Here is a 20,386-nt window from a genome sequence, read left to right as displayed (position 1 = left end):
AGCACGTACCCTCTGAGATCGGAGAGGTTTTGGGATTTTCTCCGCCAATGTTGATCCTCCAGCAGAACCCAGAAATGAGGCCATTAGCTCACTTAAAAAAAAAAAGAAATTAAGCCAAGGCATAGAAGGATGTAAAAAGAAAGAATTAAGAGATTAAAACTCCCCGTGCTCCTACAATCTGGTCCCTCAGGCGAGGGGGACAGGCGGGACGCAGCCAGGTCCAGGACCAGGCCCTGCAAATGTTCCCCGAAAGCTGGGGGCTGAGCCAGGCCTCTCTGCCTAGGCTCCAGGCTCCCCTGGGAGGTATGGAAGGGATGGAGAAGAACCACCGAGGGAGACCTCAGTTCTAGAAAAGGCCCCCATCCTTTGTGTTCGATGAAAGCTTCCGTGGTGGGTCTGCCTGCATTAAGAACCACCTGGGAGGTTGGTAAAGCGCAGCTCTAGGCATTTCCTGAGATGACTGGTGGGAGGGCCGGCATACTGAGTGGGGAGGGCTGCCCCCATGGGCCTGGCAGGATGAAGCATGGAAGAGGGAAGCTAGCGCACATTTGGCTATCCTCAAGCGAGTGTTTCTGTTGCAATGGACATTATCAGCCTCCAGCCTCTTTCGCCTTTGAGCGTCAGGGTGGACCCACATTCTCCAGAGGATTCCCAGGCCTGTGGCCTCAGACTGGAGCTGCAGCTTTGTCCTTCTCGGTCTGAACAGCTGAGGGGTCCCCAACTCTCCTGTCTGCAGGTCACTATAGTGGGGCTATTCAGCCTCAGGCCAAGTCGTCTCGTCCACTAAATGCCCTCTTATCATTTTATAAGCACATTCCATGGGTCTGTTGGTTCCGCTGGAAAATTCTGCCTAACCCAGGCTTTTCCCCTAACCATCTCCAGCTCTTACATGAGACCCACACCAAGGACTGTGGGAAGACACAGCTGGACATGGAGCAAGTTGTACCAGGATGGCTTCTAGGGGGACAGAGCAGAGCTGCAGGGTTAATTAACACTGTGCCCAGAGTGCAAGCAGGCAGGGCCACTTGGAAAGGACAAGGCCCAGAGACCCAGAGCTGAGCCTCTGCCCCGGGCCCCCGCTGTCCTTCCTTCTAGTTTGTGTTTCCATCTTCATGCCATCCACACCTGACCCCACCTTCCAACTACCAGGAAACTGTGATCACTCCCACTCCCAGAAGCAATCTGAAAAGCCTTCCCCATGTCCTCGGGCAGCAAACCTTCAGGAAGCTTGTCCCTCTGTCCCACCCAAGTACCACCATTCTGGCCTGCACTCCTGTCTGAGACTTGGAGCCTCTGAACAAGCCACCCAGGCTCTCTGGAGAACAGCTTGGAACTTCACACTGCAGTTCCATCTCCTTAGTAAACGTTGAGGGAGTCCGGCCTGAGCTCTGGACACAGGAGGAGTCAGAGGACCTTGCCTGGAGCCCACCATGAGATAGGGGTATACTAGGCAGTGCCATGCCCAGCAGCATGATGTCTCCCAAGCTGGCAGTGCCAAGGTGGCCCCAATGTACTGACTCTGGAGCACTAAGGCCTATGAGATCCATTTGCTGGGGTGGACAAGGCTGGGGAACAGTTTAAGAAAGGTGGGCTCTCCACAGGGGTTTGTACCATGGTCTCTAGTACAGGAGGTCTCAGAAATGTGAGCACTAAAATTAGTATGGGCTGGAAGGTGGTTCAGTCACTAATGTGCTTGTCACACAGGATGAGAATCCAAGAACCTACATGAAAAAAAGAGAAAGCCAAGCGTCTTAGTTACTTTACTATTTTTGTGCTAAAGATACCATGACCGAGGCAACTTATAAAAGACCGCATTTAATTTGGGGCTCAAGATTCCAGGGGGTAGTAGCATCCATGACCATCATGGCAGCAGGCAGGCAAGGCAGTAGCTGAGACAACAACCAAAGGCAGAAAGTGCTAATTGGATGCGGCATGGGCTTCTGAAACCTCAAAGCCCACCCCCAGTGACACACCTCTTCCAACCCTTCCCAGACAATTCCACCAACTGGTAACCAAGCATGCAAACACATGAACCCTGTGGGGACTGTTCTCATTCAAACCTCCACACCAGGCACGGTGGCTTGTAGACAGAACAGTCAGATCCTTGTAGAGGAATTTTAATCCAGCAACGTGGCTGCTCTGGCTGGAATCCAGACACAGCTTCAGTACACACCTTTAATTTTAAACAATGAAGGTAAAGTTAGTTTGCAGAAGGAAGTATCAAGGTTGGAGTTCATTGTGAGTTCAGGGCAGGTCAGCAGAGGCAGTTGAAGCCAGAGAACGAGAAGGAGCCAGAAGATTAGAACAAACTGCTAGAGTTAGTTTTGAGGCCAAGCAGAGCAAGTTAGTCAGAAGCTGCGAGAAGCCAGTTTGAGTCAGTCAGCTTAGAGAGAAGTTCCTGAGTTGAACCAGCCATCCAGAGTTCAGAAAGAGCTAGAAAGGGTGAACTTATTCAGCAGTAAGTCTCAGAGGCTGAAAACATTCTAGGCCTAGATTAGATTGTACAGAGACTAGAAGCTTCCAGGACTAGGCCTAGGTTAGCAGACAGAGGCAGTGAGCCCCTGAGATGACAATTACTTCTAGAGAATAAAAGTTACTTTAACAGATCCTTGGGGCTCCCTGGGTTCCAGCCCAGCCCATCAGCTAGTTCCAGGCCCAGAAGAGTCTACGCCTTACTCTCACCCTATTGTTTCTGAGAAACAACACCTAATGTTGTTCTCTGGCCTTCACACACATGTACATACATGTTCATCTGCGCATACATGTGCACTCACACAGAGAACACACACACAAAGCACAACTTTACATTGCCCTGATGGTTTAGAGGCATGTGAATTTATAGTGGTTGGCATTTATTGAGGACCAGTTGTGTGCATTTTTTACCTTATTATGGTATATCATGGACTCTCGTTAGGTTATACAATCTCTGTCTCTCTCTCCCCTAACCACAGCTCTGTCTGGGCAGAGCTGACCAGCAGGCCTGATACAACCTGGAAGACTCCTCCTTGCAATTGCAAACCCAGGCCCCACCACACCCCATACCCAGGCCCAAAACAACCTTGACTTATAACCCCACTTTTGTCTAGTGCCTTTATGTCCTAGGACTCCTGGCAAGCAGCCTAAATTAACACAGTGGGGGGGGGGGGTCCCCTACACACACCCCAGAAAAGGAGCTCCCTTTGTTCCATAGACTTATTCTCTTGCAGGCCCCTGTCATGCTATCTGTTGGGGCTTTCACTTTTGAGAAAGCGCCTCTTAAGACCCAAAGGCTCCCTCTCTCCATCCAGGGCTCCATCATGGCTATCTATGGCAACCATGCTGTGAGCTTCCTTCCTTCCTACGAATCCTTTAACATCTTCCATTTCCTCAGCCCTTAAACATCAACATCTGTGCCTATGACTCCCATCTCAGAGATGAGCAAGTGTAGACTCAAGGAAAAGTCATCCCAAGGTCACCCACCACGGAGAGACAATGAATGCCCGGATTGAGACCACCGGCCCTTCCTCGGGGAACCTCTGAAGTCAAGAAGGGACATTGATTTCACCTAAGGGAAGTTTATTCAAAAGCAACAGTGAGAACCCCACGATGCCTATCTGCCCATTAGAACCCAGGAGCCCCCTGTCTGTGCTTCCCAGGAACTGAAAAGGAAACACAGAGACACAAGACGGCTGGGGAACATGTTGAACCACACTGCTGCTGGCCTCACAGCCACTAGCCATGAGCAGACTGCAAGGCGTGGGCCACAAGCTGCAGGTGCTCACTGTGACCACCAGATGGCAGCGGTGGGCTTATAAATCAGACCATCCTTGAAGTCGCAGAGGCCACCTTGGATGGTTTCTTCTGTGACTGGGTAGTTCTCCCAGCCAGTGAAACAGCTCATGAGGGAAGAGTGCAGTATGGGTATTTTCAAGAGCTAAATGGATTAAAAAAAAAATAGCTAGGCTGCAGAGAATGGCAGAAGAACACCAACAACATGGCCGGGGGGTTGGTGGGGGGGGGGGAGCCTGCTGCTGAGGCCAGTGGGCGGGGCTAGCTCTTCCTCATGGTGTAGCCCTGGATCATGCTATTGAAGTAAGCTGAAGTGTTGCGCTCCGGGTAGAAAAGGATCATGTAACACTTGGGGCCAAAGTATCCCAAGTTGATGGCCAGGAAGTTGAGCACATTGACAAGGATGTCCATGATGGTGACCAGCACCCCATCGTGGACAGTCATGAAGGTGCAGAGGGAGATGGTGGAGGTAAAGGAGAAGGCCATGCAGAGAGTGATGAACTTGGCCTCGTTGTAGTTGGTGGGCAGTTCCTTGCCCATGTAAGCGAAGCTGAAGCCCAGCACGGACAGCAGCAAGTTCACGCTGGTGTTGAACAGCAGCCCGTTGCGGTAGTTGGGGTGGCAAGAAAGGATCATAATGTTAGGGTCGTCGGGGTCCGTCCGGGCAGTGGGGTTGATGGTAGTGGCCAGCATGTTGCCCGCCACCAGGGTCACCTTGATGGCCGTCACGAAGACCACAAAGACGTAGGGTCCGTGGTAACGCATCCAGAGGCCGTAGGCACGAGGCAGACGTCTGGCCATCTTGAAGACGCACATGATCTGGAAGGAGCGCACAGTGATGCAGGAGAGGCAGATGGAGAAGGAGATGGTGAAGAAGGCCTGGCGGCAGAAGCAGGAGAAGACCGTGGGGGGCCCCACGTACACCGGCATCATCCCGAACACCAGCAGCAGCGTCACCAGCATGAGGAAGCACATGGGCCCGCCGGCCGAGCGCACTATGGGCGTCTGGAAATGCCTCCAGAAGATGAACAGAATGGCCAAGGTGCTGAGGAAGCCCAGCGCAGCCAGTATGGCCACCACGATGGTGGACACCTCGTGCCACTCCAGAAAGACCAGCCGCCGCTTGAAGCAGGTGATGTCATTCTTGTTGGACCACATGGAACCCGGGCAGGGCAGACAGTTGAACTCATCTGTGAGAGCGCACAGCAACTCCTGTCAGCTGGACCTCACCCGGGAGCCCCTGTGTCCTTGGGCCTGGGCCCTGAGGCAGACAGAGGCTACAGGAATTCCTCCTGCCATGGTGGATCCAAGCCACCCCCATGCCTCACAGACGGACAGGGCCCAGCTGTGGTAAGTCCTTTTCTCAAAGGCCCAAAGCGGGTCAGTTAACAAATAATGATTCAAACCCAAGGCCTCGCTGCCAAGATATTGTCCCCTTATTGGAACCTCCTTCAGATAGCATTTGTGTGTGTGTGTGTGTGTGTGCGCGCGCGCGCGCGCGCGTGTGCACAGACCAAAGGACATCGATATTATTCCTCAAATGCCATCTTTCTTTTCTTTCTTTCTTTTCTTTCTTTCTTTTTTCTTTCTTTCTTTCTTCCTCTCTCTCTTTCTCCCTCCCTCCCTCTGTTCCTCCCTTCCTTCCTTTCTTATTGAGACTTCGTTTCTCACCCGCCTGGAACTCAACAAGTCCCCTAAACTGGCAGGCCAGTGAGCCCTAAGGATCTGCTTGTCTCAGCCTCCCCAGCGCTGAATCCCAGTGAATGCCACAGTGCCTGGCTCTATTTCACATGGATCCTGGAGATCAAACCCCTGTCCTCATATTTGCAAGGTAAGCCCCTTAGCAACCATGTTTTCCCAGCCCCGGAGTAAGCCCTGAGGGTCAGGTGCCTGGCAGGTACCAGAGATGGAGAGCCCTGGAGAGCGGTAAAACCTGACCCCTGTCCGCAGGCCACTGGCAGCTGTGACAGATGGGCTGGCAGAAGCTTTCCACAGGCCTGATCAGCACTTAGTCAGGGCCCTGCATGCTGCTGGGCACACAGCAAGTGTTTTTATTCAGAAGTGAAATCGCCAATTAATTTTCCATCAATGAGGCCGTGAGAAGGCTTTTCACTCAACCCTGAACTGTGTAAGACACTAATGTGGGTTTAAACACTGGAGTCAGTGATCTAGAAAGAGAGTGCCTTTCAAGCAAGAATTCAGTCAATGGGGACTGGGGGCGGGGGTGGCTCAGTGGGTAGCCTGCTTGGCACACAGCATGAGGACTGATCCCGAAGTACCACACAGAAATCTGCACTGGGGATTTTTCTTCATCGGGAACCATAAGAGGCACCAGGTCTGGTCTCTGGCCTTTGGTTACTTGCCTCCTCTGGGAAGGCCGCAGAGACCCTGACAAACTGAAGGGACCCCTGAGAACTCCAGGGCAGGGTGGGGGCGCTGAACCATGAACAGGGAACATGACAAAGGGCATGATGAAGGGCAGAGCGGGTGCGAACCATACCTGCAGTGTGGTTGAGGTAGGTGCCCGGCTGGCAGTCTAGGCACTCGAAGCAGCAGGGGTGGAGGCCCACAGGCTTTTTCATATACCCGGGCTGGCAGCTCTTAGAACACGTGGACAAAGGGATCTGGAAGGAGGAAGGCAAGAGACCCTGAGCCCTCTTTCCCTGCACTCTGGGAGGTCCCTGCTTTTCCCCCAACTCCACCCCCTAACAAGATACTTTTCCAGAGAAGATGGCCTAGCCCTGCCTGAACTGCTGTTAGCCCTGGGTCTCTGCAGGACTCTCACTTTTGCCTGTCTGTGGCCCAATCCATTCCACCATCCTCTGGTAAAAGCACCCCTGGGTGAAGACAGAGACTTCCTGAGAATGTTGACAAGGTCCACTTGCCTGGCTCTGTTTCACGTGGATTCTGGGGCATCAAACCCATGTCTTTGTGTTTGCAAGGTAAGCCCTTTACGAACCGTGTCTCCCCAGCCCCATTGAGAATCAGACACTATGGCAGGTACCAGAGACAGAGAGACTTGATGGTGCCAGAAGCTATCTCTTCACAAAGAGGACATCATGCCCAAAGAAAAGCCTGATCTTGGTGGGGAAGGGTTGGAAGATATCAAGAGATCCTGGAGCCATTCTTGCCTGAGCCGTCACCATTCATTCCTCTACCTTGCTTCCCTGTCATCTATAGCTAAGACTCCTGGCTGGAATGACCTTCTGGAGAGCAGGGGTCTGGGGTATGAGCTAGAACACAAGGGCAGTGCCCATGCCCACTGTCTCTACTGCAGAAGAGCCCAGCACAAAGGTCAGCAAGCATGGGATGGATGGATGGATGAACTCCACACAGAGGAAAGAGTAGGAGTAAGGAGGATGAAGAAGAGGATGAGGAAGATGGAACATCCCACCCTGGGGAGGGAGCCACACATGGATAGGGCTTGGAAGAGGGAGGAGACAGTAAAATGTCTCAGGCAGCCACAGCTCTGGGGTCTGTGGGCAGCTATATCTTATAGATATTGTTTTTTGTGACGGAGAACAGTCTCTTATGGCCATACACAAGAAGGGCCCAGGGCACGGACCAGGGAGCCACAGAAGGACCCTTTGATGCCTGAGCCCATCTCTCTTTGCCTCTCTCAAGTCTGAAGTCTCTGCCTTCATGCTCTCCCCCTCCCCACCTGTGACACACCCAAGGCTTCCTTGTACCTGGCCGTCAGATGACATTTCTAAGTCATCGCTACCTAGCACTTCATGGAAAACTGTAAAAGCAAACATCTACGGGCTTGATATGATACCTCATCTGGTAAAGGTGCCTGCAGCCAAGCCTGATGACCTGGGTTCAATCTCCAGAGCCCACGTAAAGGGGAGGGGGCAGAAATGACCTTACCAAGTTGTTCTTTAACCCTCGTTTGTGCATGCTCACGTATACATCATATACACACAGACAAACAGAAACACTCATCATCATCATCACCACCATCACCATCATCATCTATTCAAAAGAATTAAACATCTAATCCCTGACTGGGTTCCCTGTGCCTTACAGGGACTTCTCTCACAGGAAGATGAGAATGCAGTGTGGAGGTACTCGGCACAGACACACACATGTCCTTTCTCCGAAGCCATGAGCCACCACACATTGCCACGTCTTCTCTCCCACCTCTGAACTCAAGATCTCCTGAGGAACCAGATCAGCCTCGCACGCCTGAGACCTCATAATGCTTTTTAGTCACTCATCCATCCACTCGCACAAGGATGGTGGCTTCCCACAAAAGCATGAGGCCCTAAATGCCATCCCCAGCACCCATGTCAAAAGCCAGGTGTGGCAGTCCGTGCCTGTGATGCCACTGTGGGGTAGCTGGAGACTGGAGGATTCCCAGGGCTTGTGCCCAGACAGCTTAACTAAGTTGGCAAGTCCTAGGTCCCAGGCAGAGACCCTGTCTAAAAGAAAGAAAGAAAAAAAAAGCTAGGCGGTTTCAGAGGTTAATCTCTGGCCTCCACATGTGCATACACACACATGCTCCTGCACATGTATGCACGCCTGAGTGTGCGCACACACACATGCACGCGCGCACGCACACACACACACACACACACACATATGCATACACACACAGATGTCAGATGCTGGCATACAACAATGAAGCCGGTGATGCAGAGCCCCACTATAATGAGTTTAGTATTTTCAAGAATAAGATGGACAGTTATAAATGCCATGAAGAGCTGGGCACGGAGGCACACACCTGTAATCCCAGCACTCAGGGAGGCAGAGGCAGGAGGATCCCTGTGAGTTAGAGGCCAGTCTGGTCTACAAAGTGAGTCCAGGACAGCCAAGGCTACATAGAGAGACCCTGTCTTGAAAAAACCAAAAATAAATAAATACATACGTATGTACATATATACATACATACAAATGCCATGAAGAACGCTAACACAAAAGTGCTGCAGAGGAGAGCTTCACCAGGGATGTCCGGCTTCCACCTTGACTGTGGAGAGCCTGGAGCCCTCACAGTGAAAAGCAAGCTGGGAATCAGGGTCTCAAATGCCCAGAGAACTGCACCGGGGGGCCCAGCCCAGCTGGGAGTGTGTTGAGCATCCAGGAGCACAAAGAGCAAACCCCTTTCCTGGTAGCAGAAATCATCCCTGGAGAAAGCAACTAGTAAGACAACTTACCGAGTGAATGAATGAATGAATGTCTGAGGTTGAATTTTGACTCACTCGGCTTAAGAAATAAAACTATAAACATAGAAAAATGAGAGGTGGAATCTCCAGAGAAACCCAGAGATTACAAGAGCCCCCCGAAAAAGGGACATGAAGGATACTCAGGCCTCTGGCACAGCAACCGCGTGTTTAAGTACTTGTATGTGTGAGTATGACCGCGTATGCCACTAACAAGAGAGATTCAAAATACATAAGGCAAGAAGAGGACGGGCAATGTCGCTCAGTCAGCAGAGTGACTGCCCGGCGCACAAGAAGCTGGGCTGGGCATGCAGGGCAGACTGCAGGGCACCTGAGGACATCCCTATGCCTCTGTCGTGGGGATAAGGTCCAGATACAATCAGGCAGCTGAGGGCCGTGGACCCCAGCATGGAGGTCTACCATATACCCAGGTGGTCACCCAGGCAACCGCATGCCAGTGAAGGGGAGGGACCCCAGAATGAAAGCGGAAGGGAGGGATGGTCACCGTCTACCCACCAGATGCCCCTTTTGCACAGAATGGCCTGACAATCTAAAGGCCCCATGGCCCTCTGGACTCAAGCAGGACCGTCTCATGCAGCATCACTGGCCAGCGCCTCGCCTCAGCCAGCAGGCCGTGCAGGTCACTCTCGGCCATGCGTGGGACCTGGAAACCCAAGGGTTTAGTCCTCCTTAGCACTCCTGTGGCCACCAGGGGATGGGATCCCACCAACCCAGGCTGCCCATTCCTCTCCCCTGGGACACAGCTCTAAGGCAGGTCCTTGGAAGGTAACAGGAGGGCGGTCCAGTGGTTCACAGCAGTGTCTGGCTCGAGGACAATCCCTTGGACTAGTTTTCCCTCTTCCCTGTTGCATGTCTTCCCATCTCGCAGTTCTGGTACTTGGGGCCATGTCTGTAATAATCTATCACTCACAACCCTTGCCTCAAGCTCTGCATTTCAGTGGGAACTTAGACTGGGTAAGACCTTTTAGGTCTTAACGCCTATGACCTAAATATGTGACCCGACTCCGTTATAGGGTCGTTGCATGTATAATTAAAGAAAAGAAGGGTCCCTTATCTGAGAAAACTGGTGTTCTCACACAGAGGAGGCATTTGGCCACTGACATAACCACAAAGAGACTCTCAGGTGAAGATGATCAGAGCGAAGCATTAATGAGCCAGGAAGAGCCAGGGAGTGCCAGCAAACACCAGGAGGGAAGCCACGCAGGTTCCTGGCCTCTGCGGGGACCAGCCTTCCCTCTCCCTCTGCTTCCAGAACCTGAGCTCAAGAAAACAGAAAAAAGGCACCAATCTGATTCACTCCACAAATTCAACACTGATTGACCAGCTACAGCTGGAAAACTATGTAGAGAAAGCCTCTACCACAGACAAGCTGTGTGGGCTTAAGGGTATTATACAACCTCTCTGTGCCTTTGCCATTCTAGTCCGTACAATGGGGAGAGAGCATCAGCCTCAGTCCCTGTGGTGGGTAACTCGATGACGCTTGGAATCCATGGACAAGCACCCCTGGGTATGTCTGAAAGGCATTTCTAGAACATTTGAGCGGAGGATGTGGGTGGAGTGTCCCGTGTGCTGTGGTTCTGGACTGAGTAGAATGGAGAAGATGAGCTGAGCACCAGCATCCATCTCTCTCTCTTCCTGCCTATGGGTGTGTGCCTCAGGCTCCTGTTGCCATCCCTTCCCCACCATAACAGACTGTACCCTCAAACCCCAAGCAGGAATGCACCCTTCATTCCTTAAGTGGCTTCTTATCGGTTATTTGGTGGCGGCAGCAAGGACCAAGCCCAGTGCCATCACCTCAGGCTGATACCGGAGCCATCTGTGTCTCAGTGCAGGGCTGTGAGCAGAGGCCCCTGATCCCCCATCTCCTGGAGCCAGAGCTCCGTAAACTCCATAGTTCTCAGCTGACAGAGAAGGACTCGACCTCAGGCCCTGCACCCCAGACGGAGACCCCGCTGGCTATCGCGAACGCATCTCCAGGGCCCCTCCTTGACAAGCCCCCCAGGCACCGCCACCCTCCAAGCTGACCGTGTTGTTGGGGGTGTCCCAGGACACGTCACTGATGTAGGTCAGCCTCTTCTCGATGGGGGAGTAGGAGGCAATGCTTTGGAAGGGATTTTGGCTCAGGTCCCACTGCCACTGGATGATGTCCAAGAGCAACGGCATGTCCCCTTGTTGGTCAAAGAAGAGCTGGTTGCCCAGGAGGGTGAAATTGACGTGCCAAATCTCCCTGAGTAGCTGGAAGGGTCAGAAGGAAGGGGAGCAGAGCTGGCGTCAGAGACGAGACCGGACATGTGAGAATCTACACCCCGGCCCCGGCACCAGCCTCAACACCTGTCATATGGGAGCGTCCACAGGGGGTTACTCTGAAACCTGGTGGGCCCAGGGCTAGGTCTCAGCCTTGACACTCTGTGAGGCTTGAGCCCTGTTGCTCAACCTCTCTCTGGGCTCTAGTTTCTTTTCTGCCAAACGGAAGCAAGAGGATCCTGTGTTCTGGGCTCTGGATCCACATTAGGGACTTAGAGTGGGAGCTGGAGAGATGGCTCAGCAGTTAAGAGCACTGAGTGCTCTTCCAAGGGCCTGGGTTCAAGTCCCAGCACCCACATTACTGCTCACAACCCCCTGTAGCTCCAGTGCCAGGAGATCCAGCGCCCCCTTCTGGCCTCCACGGGCACTGCACACATGCGGTTCACAAACATTACACGCGGGCAAACACTCCAATACCACAGCCGTTGGCTGGCACTGCCCATTCACCCTGTCCTTCCTGCCTCCCTACACCGGAGGATCAGTTCCCTCCGAGGCCATCTCCCCAAACGGGTGCTAGCTAGAACGCGCTCCTAAGAGGAGCCTGGGGGCTGAACTGCAATCCCAGCTCTGCCCTTAGCTGGCTTTGTGACTGTGCCTCCCTGCTGTGCCTCAGTCTCCCCCCACCCCCCGAATGGGAAAGATCAACCGTGAGCACGTGGCAAGCAACGCAGCACCCCTCTGAACAATGACATTGGCTACCAAGGCCTCAGTCCAAACCCAGCCGGCAGCCAAATGCCTTTCAAAGAAGAGCACTTTTCCAAATGTAAGTGCTTAGAGCAGTGGGACTAGGTTCTGGGGACGTGGGGTGGTGACACATGGCTGAAATAGGACAAAGTTGTATTGGGGTGTGTGTGTGTAGCATATTACAGAGGATTCATGCCTATGCACCCACACAGAGCCCAGGGAGGACAACAGGGGTCCTGTTCTGTCACTTTCCACCTCCTTTTCCTCTCTTGAGACTGACTCTGTTGCTGAACCTGGAGCACAGTTGGCAGCTAGCAACCCCAGAGACCCTCCCATCTCTATCACCTCCAGCACTGGGTTTCTGGGCATACGTAAGCCAAGTCCAGCTTCTTACGTGGGCGCTGGGGATTTGAACCCAGACCATGTACTCACTGGGCATCTGGAGATAGGGGGTGTTTTCTGGCCTCCCGGACCCTGAGCTCGGCGATAGTGGAATCAGTTCTCTGTGAGTTTAGGCCCTCACCTGCCATGGGTGGACCGTCTCCTTGGTGCAGTGGACCTGGCTGCAGCGCAGGAATCTGTGCAGGGCATGGGCCACAGCGTAGACTGCCGAGTACACGCTGTAGACCACACGCTCCCCCGAAAGCATGAGGACATTGCTGTAGGACTCGGTCATGTTCAAGCAGGCGTCACAGTCCTGGTTGCAGGTAGCCTTCAGGTTGGTCTTGTTGAGCATGGGGTGCCCTGACTTGGCACGGCGCACCCGGAACTCGCTGAAGCCAGGGATGAACACCCTCTGGGTGGTGACGCCCAGGAACGTGCCTGTGTGGCGCAGCTCTGTGAGCTTGTGCAGGACCGGGTCGATAGCCCAGGACTCGGAGGCGATCCACACAACGCCCGTGATGTTGCGGCGAAGTACCTCGAGAAAGAAGTTGTGCAGGGTCAGCTCCGGTGAGAACACCACCACGACGCGCGCCGTGGACCGCCACAGCTTGTCCAGGATGTTGTCCAGCTGGGCCTGCTCCTCGGGCCCCATGGCCTGACCGGGTTCCGGTCTGGGCAGAATCTCCTGGAAGGCGATGCAGATGTCACCCGTGCTGCCCAGACGCTGGCTCAGTAGGTGGCTGTTCTCCCGGCCGTAGCTGTCGTTGCTCACCAGCACCACAATCCAGTTCCAGTGGAAGTGAAGCATCAGCTGCACCATGGCCTCGATGTGATGGTTGGCACTCGGCACTGTGCGCAGAACGGCAGGGAAGCGCCGCTTGTCCTTCAGCTTGTCAGAGATGGCGCTGTACGTGATCTGCCAGAGTGAGGTGTTAGAGGAGGGGGTCCGCCTGAGAGAGTTGCCCTGGTGACGTCTGAGGACACATACATGCCCAGGACTATGTTTGCGCCGTCATCATCCTGGTCACATTAGTAGAGTGAGGTCCTACTCTGTGCCATGCCTCGGCTGGGTGACCCACATCAATCTCATCACCTTGCGCTCCTGACAGGGCACCTATTGTGTTCCAGGACTGCCCGGGCTACACAGGTCTCAAAAGGTGGAAAAAGAAAGAAAAGAGGGAAGGAAGGAAAGAAGGAAGGAAGGAAGGAAGGAAGGAAGGAAGGAAGGAAGGAAGGAGGGAGGGACGGAGGGAGGGAAGGGAGGAAGGGAGGAAGGGAGGAAGGGAGGAAGGAATGAAGGAAGGAAGGAAGGAAGGAAGGAAGGAAGGAAGGAAGATAGGAAGGAAGGAAGGAAGGAAGGAAGGAAGGAAGGAAGGAAGGAAGACAGGAAGGAAGGAAGGAAGGAAGACAGGAAGGAAGGAAGGAAGACAGGAAGGAAGGAAGGAAGGAAGGAAGGAAGGAAGACAGGAAGGAAGGAAGACAGGAAGGGAGGGAGGGAAAGAAAAAAAGAAATAGTTGTTCCATGTATAAATGGATAAACTCAGTCCTGGACCAGACATTTAACATATTTTGCACCTACTATGTATCTGACCCCACTCTGGGTACTTCATAAGGTAAAAGCCGCAGCAGCAATTCTGATAACTGTGCCAGCCTACTGTGTGCCAATCTGATCTTTAATTACTATCCAACACATATGCTGGGCTGAGCACTTTCACCCATGTGGCTGGTGACAAATTAACATCGGCCAGAGCCTCACGAGATGGCTGAGGAGGTAAATGCACTGAGTGGAAGGAGAGGACCGACTCCCGCAGACCATTCTCTGACCTCCGTACCTGTACCCTGACACCTGTGCGTATTCTCTCCCACTCAGCAAGTGACAACATCATTCGAATAACTCAAAGGATGCCTGGAGGGGCAGTGGATGCCTTTAATCCCAGCACCTCGGTGGCAGAGGCAGGTGGAGCTCTGTGAGTTCAAAGTGCCAGCCTGGTCTACAGAGTGAGTTCCAAGCCAGCCAGGGCTACACAGAGAGACCCTGTGTCTCACCTCACCCCCACTCCACCCACCCCCAAATTTAGAAAATAATAGCAATCAGACAGTTAGAACTTTTGGGGGGTGTGCACACACGTGTTCACGTGCGCGTGCGTGGAGGCCAGAAGTCTTCCTCAATCCTCTCTACCCTGTTTTTGGAGATAAGCCTCTCACTGTACCTGGAAGTCGCCAGTTTGGCAAGGCTGGCTGAGCATCGAGCTCAGGGAACACCCCTGTCTCCACCCAGCCCCCGCCCCGACTGCTGGTCCTGGCTGTTCATGTGGGTGCTGGAGAGCCAAACTCAGGTTCCCAGGCCTGCATGACAGGCCTTACCGACTGAGCCATCGCTCCAGGCTCTCGTGACCCTCCTCCTATTATGAGTCAGGCCCTGGGCTAGGTGACTGAGCAAGCTGGTAGTGCATTAGTCCTCATTCCTAAGAAAGACGCATTTTGTGGTGATGGCAGCCTTGCAGACCACCCCTTCTGCCTGCTGGCAACTCCTGCAGCACTCCATACTTCAACCCACAGACAGTCCTAGGATGGAGCTTCATCTGCCCACTTTCCAAATGGGGAAACTGAGGCTCAGAAGGGTGAAGAGATTTGCTAGAGGCGTCCCAGTAAGGCAGCCCTAAGCCTGAACTGCTGTCCGCTCCTGCTCATGTTCCTGCCATGGCTGACAGGGAAGAAGAGCATCCTGCCCTGGGACAAGCTGCCCCCTGCCCCTCCCACTCACGTCTCCCAGGCATCACCTGCGGAATGAGGAAGTAGGAGAGGAGGCTGGACACGGTGATGGTGGACTCAGAGTTGTCCGGGCCGATGATGGCCACCACTCGGGGCATATACTGGCTGTAGTCTTTGAGGAGGGGCAGGAAGTAATCCTCCTGCGCCAGGAAGTAGAGCGCGGGGTGGATGTTGTTGGTGAGGTAGCACACGTCCACCATCTCGTAGCCGAGCAGCACGCCCGGAAGCAGGGTGCTGTGGTTGTTAATCTCCTCCACAGCGAAGCGCATGGCCTGCATGAGATTGTAGCCCAACACCTTCATGTCGTACCTGCGGGGCCACATGCTGTGAGGGGGAGGTCCGCAGGGAGGGCGGGATAGGGCAAACCACTATTCCCCCGGTTAGAAAACTTGACAAGGAGCACTCTGGGACATTCTGGCATCTGCCACATCCTTGTCACCGGTGCCACTGTGGTCCCCATGATCCCTAGCGTTGTCCACCCATACCTACAACGGTCTCCTCCTTCACTGCCATCTCCACTGTCACCATCATCTCCCGCTATCCCAGGAACACCACTGCCATCGCTGTGACCCTATCTTTGTGATCTTCACCATCACCGCCATCACGACCACTTCGGCGTTGTCATCACCGCTACCACCGCCACCACCACTACAGCCACCATCACTATCATCACCACTACCAACACACCAGCATAACCAGGAATACCGTCACTGTTACCACCATCGCTACCACCACACCACCGTCACCACCATCATTACCTCATCACCACCACCCCTGCCAACATCACCAAAACACCATCATTATAACTACCATCACAGTCACTGTCGCCACCGATACCATCAACATCCACACCACCACCATTAAAACAACTAACACAGCAACCATCACCACCATCACCATTACCATCACACCCACCAACCTCATCGCCGTCATCATAACTACGACAGCCACCACCACCATCACCCCTATGCCCATTTTAACTACCCCCATTCTTGCTGCAGGCGACATGGTTGCTGCCATCACCATGTCTCTGCCACTGGCACTGTCTATCATTACCGACCTCGTCATCATTATCACAGGCACCGGAAGACCTAGGACCATGCTTGGTGCCCCGTCACCTTCCTCCAGTCCACATGGCATCTCCCTCACTGTCATCTAAGTGGTGAATTCCCACGGTCAACACTCAGCCTTTCCTCGCCCTCTTCCCTGCCTCCCAGTGCTCCCCATCCCGCTGAGCAGGATGGCTTCCCTGTGCGCTGAGTCTCTAAATGGTGCTGTCACCCCAGATGAGAGAGGTGCTCACAGAGGAGGAAGGAGGACTCCCCAAGCCTGGGAGCACTCCCTGTCTCCCCAGAGACATCCTTGGAAACTGCAAAGCTCCAAATGTCGAAGCCCGCTGCCCAAACACCACCTTCTGCCTGGCAAGGCAGAGCCTGGTGTCCAGACAAGGCTTTGACATGGTCTTACTGTGGGGTGGGGGAGGAGGGTTGGGTGTCCTCCATTCGCCCAAGTGGTTGAGGATGACTTTGGGGATGGCTCATCTAGTGAGCTTAAACTTCCTGTCTTTCCAGGGGTGTGACATAGGTCTCTCTGGGTTACAAACACAACTTCTTACAATTTCAACAGATTGTGCAGAGGGCTGGGGGCACCAGGGACTACCAGGCTGGATTGAGGATTGGGGAGGGTGGCAACGAGCAGGGTGCATTCTGGGCCCTGGCTGGCCTCCTCAGGACCGGGCTTCCCCGGGGTCTGCCTCCCAGCTCCCTCCCATCACCACCTATAGCTTCATATGGGGACTCACTCATTGCACTTGGGCACCTGCAGGTAGTTGAGGTGGGAGACGCTCTTGGCGTTGGCATGGAGGGAAAAGAGACCACCCAGGAGGTAGTCCCCAGCCAGGTGGAAGTCAGAGTTCTCTACCAGCTCAGCTGGCTTAGTCAGAGCACGCAGCAGGAGAAACAGCAAGTGAAGTGTCCTTGCCCGGGGCCCCATGGCAGCGAAGTAATAGCTTTCGAAGATGCCCCTGCCTTGCTGTGTAGCTGATCACCCCACATTGGAGCATTTGCACAGACATTTACATAGTGACAATCCTGCCTGAGGACAGGTGGACAGCCTCCAGGCTCCGGGAAGGAACAGACGAGGAAGCAGGATGCAGTTGTGGGGCCCAGTGGGGCCTGCATGGCTTGGGAGGCATCTTCACAAGGTGGCCACACCCAGCCTTCTGCCTGAGCACATACCTGTGTGGCCACTGGCTGTGAAGGTGACAGCTGTGGTGGGCACGTAAAGCACATAGGGAAGGCAGAGGGGTTGACCATGGGCACAATGAGCCCAGCCTGGTCCACTGGTTTGATGTCTCCCTTGGCACACAAGAGAAAAAAAAAATAGGCCTACCAGCTGGCATGCAGTCCAGAGCTGCCCCATGAACCCAGGGAGAGAGGGAGCTGGAGTAGTCCAAGTTCCTTTGTCCACCACCTTCCACACCGTGCCCTTGTGACCAGTTCCAGTCTCTCCACCTATCCTCCTGGACACACTGGGCTCTGGGCTGGCTTAGGACACAGAGGGTGGGCCTCCTCAAGGCAGGGCCGGGAGTCAGTCTCACTTATTCAGACCCTGGGCAGGAAGTGCTGGGGAGGTGTGCACTGGTTCCCCACGGGCTCAGTCTCCACAGCCCTTTGCGGCTGGGTATGCCGCAGAGCTGGCATCCCAACACTCAAGAGGTGGCACCTTGGCTCTACTGGGCGCTGGCCTCTGTTAACTCGACACAAGCTAGAGTCAACTGGGAAGGGCAAGCTCAACTGAAGAGCTCCTTCCCGCCCACCCCCACCGCCAGAGGCATTGTCTTGATTGACTGGGAGGCTCAGCGGGGGGTACTGGATGGTATGAGGTAGCAAAGCGAGCACACCATGGATAGCAAGCCAGTCAAGCAGTACCACTGTGACTTCCGGATTTCTGCCCTATCTCCCCTCCAAGAACTATAACCTACAAGCTGAAAAGGATTGTTGCTTTCGCTCAGTGTTTTATCACAGCAGTAGAAAGCAAGCGACGACAGGGAGCTTGAGGCCAGCCTGGGCTACCTGAGACCCTGTCTCAATAAATAAATTTAAAAAAAAACCCAAAAAAACAAAACAAACATCTTAAGAGCTAGGGCTAGAGAGTTGGCTCAGAGGTTAAGAGCAGCCCTGGTTGCTCTTCCAAAGGTCCTGAGTTCAATTCCCAGCAACCACATGGTGGCTCACAACCATCTATAATGAGATCTGGTGCCCTCTTCTGGCATGTAGGCACACATGCAGACAAAACACTGTATATATAATAACTTTCTTAAAAATTTAAAAAATCTGAGGAGGTAATGAGTGGAGTACTGAGGCTTTCGCAGACTTGGGGTGCTTTCTGGATAAGAGCAATACTCCCCACCAAATTGGTGTCCATCCCCTCCAAATCTAAGAGCCCCCCCCCCAACCATCTCACATCTATGAAAGGAAGGTAAAATTGCCCCGCTGTCCCAACAGGCTACCTTGGCCTAGACTAATTGGGTCCCCACCCCCACTGGGTGTACACCCTCCAAGGTGGTAGATATTGAGGCTGAATAATCCTTACTCATCATGCCCCCCACTCTGCAAGCTGACACCCCAGAACTTTGCTTCTTAAGGTTTTGCCTGGTCCCCAGCTACTGAGAAGCATCGGACTTGAGGTTGGAGAGTGAGGGCTGAGACTCCCACCACCAGCCAGCCTAGAACAAGAAGCTCCAGTTGTGTCCCATGGCTCAGCATCCAGAGACGTGTGCTGAAGCTCGGGCCGTCATTTCCTGCTGTACTGGTCTCCTGTCACCCTCCTGTCCCTTCAGTGTCCTCATCAGGGCAATGAGTGGACCAAGATAACACTTTCTGAGATGCTATGAAGGGTGAAATAATTTTTTTCTCTTCACACTTCATTTATTGCGTGTGCGCTAACACACATGCATGCATGTGCCGGGGTATAGGATGGAGGTCAGGGGACAAGCTGCGGGACTGGGCTCTTGCCATCTATCATGTGGGTCCCAGGAATAAAACTCAGGTCATGAGGCTTGGTGGCAAGTGCCTTTACCCTCTGGGTCATCCTGCCAGCCCAAGGCTAAATTTTCTAACGCCCTTAATCCAGTGTCGGACACAGAGCCTTGCTCTAGGCCAGCCTGGCTTAGAATCTGAACACACTGGGGTGACACTGGGCTGATACACAGACTAAGGAAACAAAGCCACGAGTGGGTGAGGACGGCAGGTGTGTGCCCTGCCGTTTCCTCTGCCCCATCCTGCTGAGGCTCCGGGTTGCCCAGTGTCCAGGAGCAGCAGATGGCCCCTCATTTCCTTAGAACACATGCCTGAGCGGCAGTGCGTGCAGCGGTGGCAACAGGGACATCCGGCCACAGTCAAATGGTTCCTGTCCAGGCTCAGGGCTGCGGCTGGGCCCCTGGCCACAGCAGGGAAATGAAGGGGCTCTGTGGGTGACTGCGGACATGGGGACTGACGGTGATGACCATGCAAAGAAGCCTCAGGAACCCAACCAGGGAGCATGTCCCTGAGGGCCAGCAGCCTCAAGCCCGGAGGAACCATAGCTTTGAGTCCTCTCCTTGCCAGTTAAAAAAGAGACATCGTGGGAAGACAGTGACAGAGGAGCCCAGAAGCCACTGACCTTATGGAGCAGATCACCAAGAATAGAGGCTACAGGCACCCAGACTTGGGTTCAAATCTGTCTTCCACCATCCCCACCTCAGACCCCCACTGACCCTGCCACAGAATCCAAATGATGTCCTGGCAAGGTCACCGGAAGAGAGCAGCTCCCAGAGGACTGGGGGCGTGGCTCAGTAATTCTCTGTCATATCCAGGCTCCATCAGGAGGACTGTAAAAGCTACCGGGTATGCCCCTGGGTAGCTGACACCGTCCATTCAAAAACAAAAGAGATATAAATGCCATCCTTCGCTTCTTTGAGCCGCAGCCAGGGCACCCATGTTACTACTGCCTAAAGGGAGCCACTGTGGCCAATTAGCTTGAGCCCAGAGCTTTGTCCATGGCCACAGCCCCCCTTCTTTCCTGCAGGGAGTGGTGGTTGTTCGAGGGCCACTTGAGTGCGTCTCCCCAAGGTGGCACACCACTGGGTGTAAACACAGGAGTGCAGCAGACAGGTCCCGGTTCACATCCCACTCTCCTGGGAACTGCCACGTCAGCTCTGCCTCAGTTTCCCCATCCGTATAAAGTTAATGGGGCCGAGGGTAAGGAGAGGCAGAGTCCTTGACATGTGTATTAGCCAAGGTTCTGCAGGG

The 20,386-nt window shown here is 53.8% G+C and overlaps 1 protein-coding gene across 1 annotated transcript; it reads right to left on the bottom strand.

The window, feature by feature from the left end:
- Positions 1 to 3,555: 3,555 nt before the first annotated feature.
- On the bottom strand, positions 3,556 to 17,087 carry Tas1r2 (taste 1 receptor member 2). The gene is made up of 6 exons (XM_055610736.1): positions 16,897 to 17,087; positions 15,104 to 15,404; positions 12,463 to 13,239; positions 10,977 to 11,186; positions 6,269 to 6,392; positions 3,556 to 4,958 (listed from the first exon to the last, which is right to left on the bottom strand). Exons 1-6 carry the CDS (start codon positions 17,085 to 17,087, stop codon positions 4,030 to 4,032), a joined length of 2,532 nt encoding a protein of 843 aa, XP_055466711.1. The 3' UTR covers positions 3,556 to 4,029.
- Positions 17,088 to 20,386: the final 3,299 nt, after the last annotated feature.

Source organism: Psammomys obesus, unplaced genomic scaffold (genome assembly GCF_907164565.1).
Source record: "Psammomys obesus unplaced genomic scaffold, mPsaObe1.curated_primary_1811, whole genome shotgun sequence".
Taxonomy (NCBI): Eukaryota; Metazoa; Chordata; class Mammalia; order Rodentia; family Muridae; genus Psammomys; species Psammomys obesus.
The sequence above is the reverse complement of the archived record's forward strand: the minus strand, read 5'-3'. Positions and strand labels throughout refer to the sequence as shown.

Bases quoted from the DNA above. Each gene is read 5' to 3' on its own strand.
- Tas1r2 (XM_055610736.1), bottom strand. From the start codon at position 17,087: ATGGGGCCCCGGGCAAGGACACTTCACTTGCTGTTTCTCCTGCTGCGT. The intron at 13,240-15,103 runs GTGATGCCTGGG...TCACTCTGGCAG, and splicing joins CCTACTTCCTCATTCCGCAG to ATCACGTACAGCGCCATCTC. The intron at 4,959-6,268 runs GTATGGTTCGCA...GCGCTCTCACAG, and splicing joins CTACCTCAACCACACTGCAG to ATGAGTTCAACTGTCTGCCC.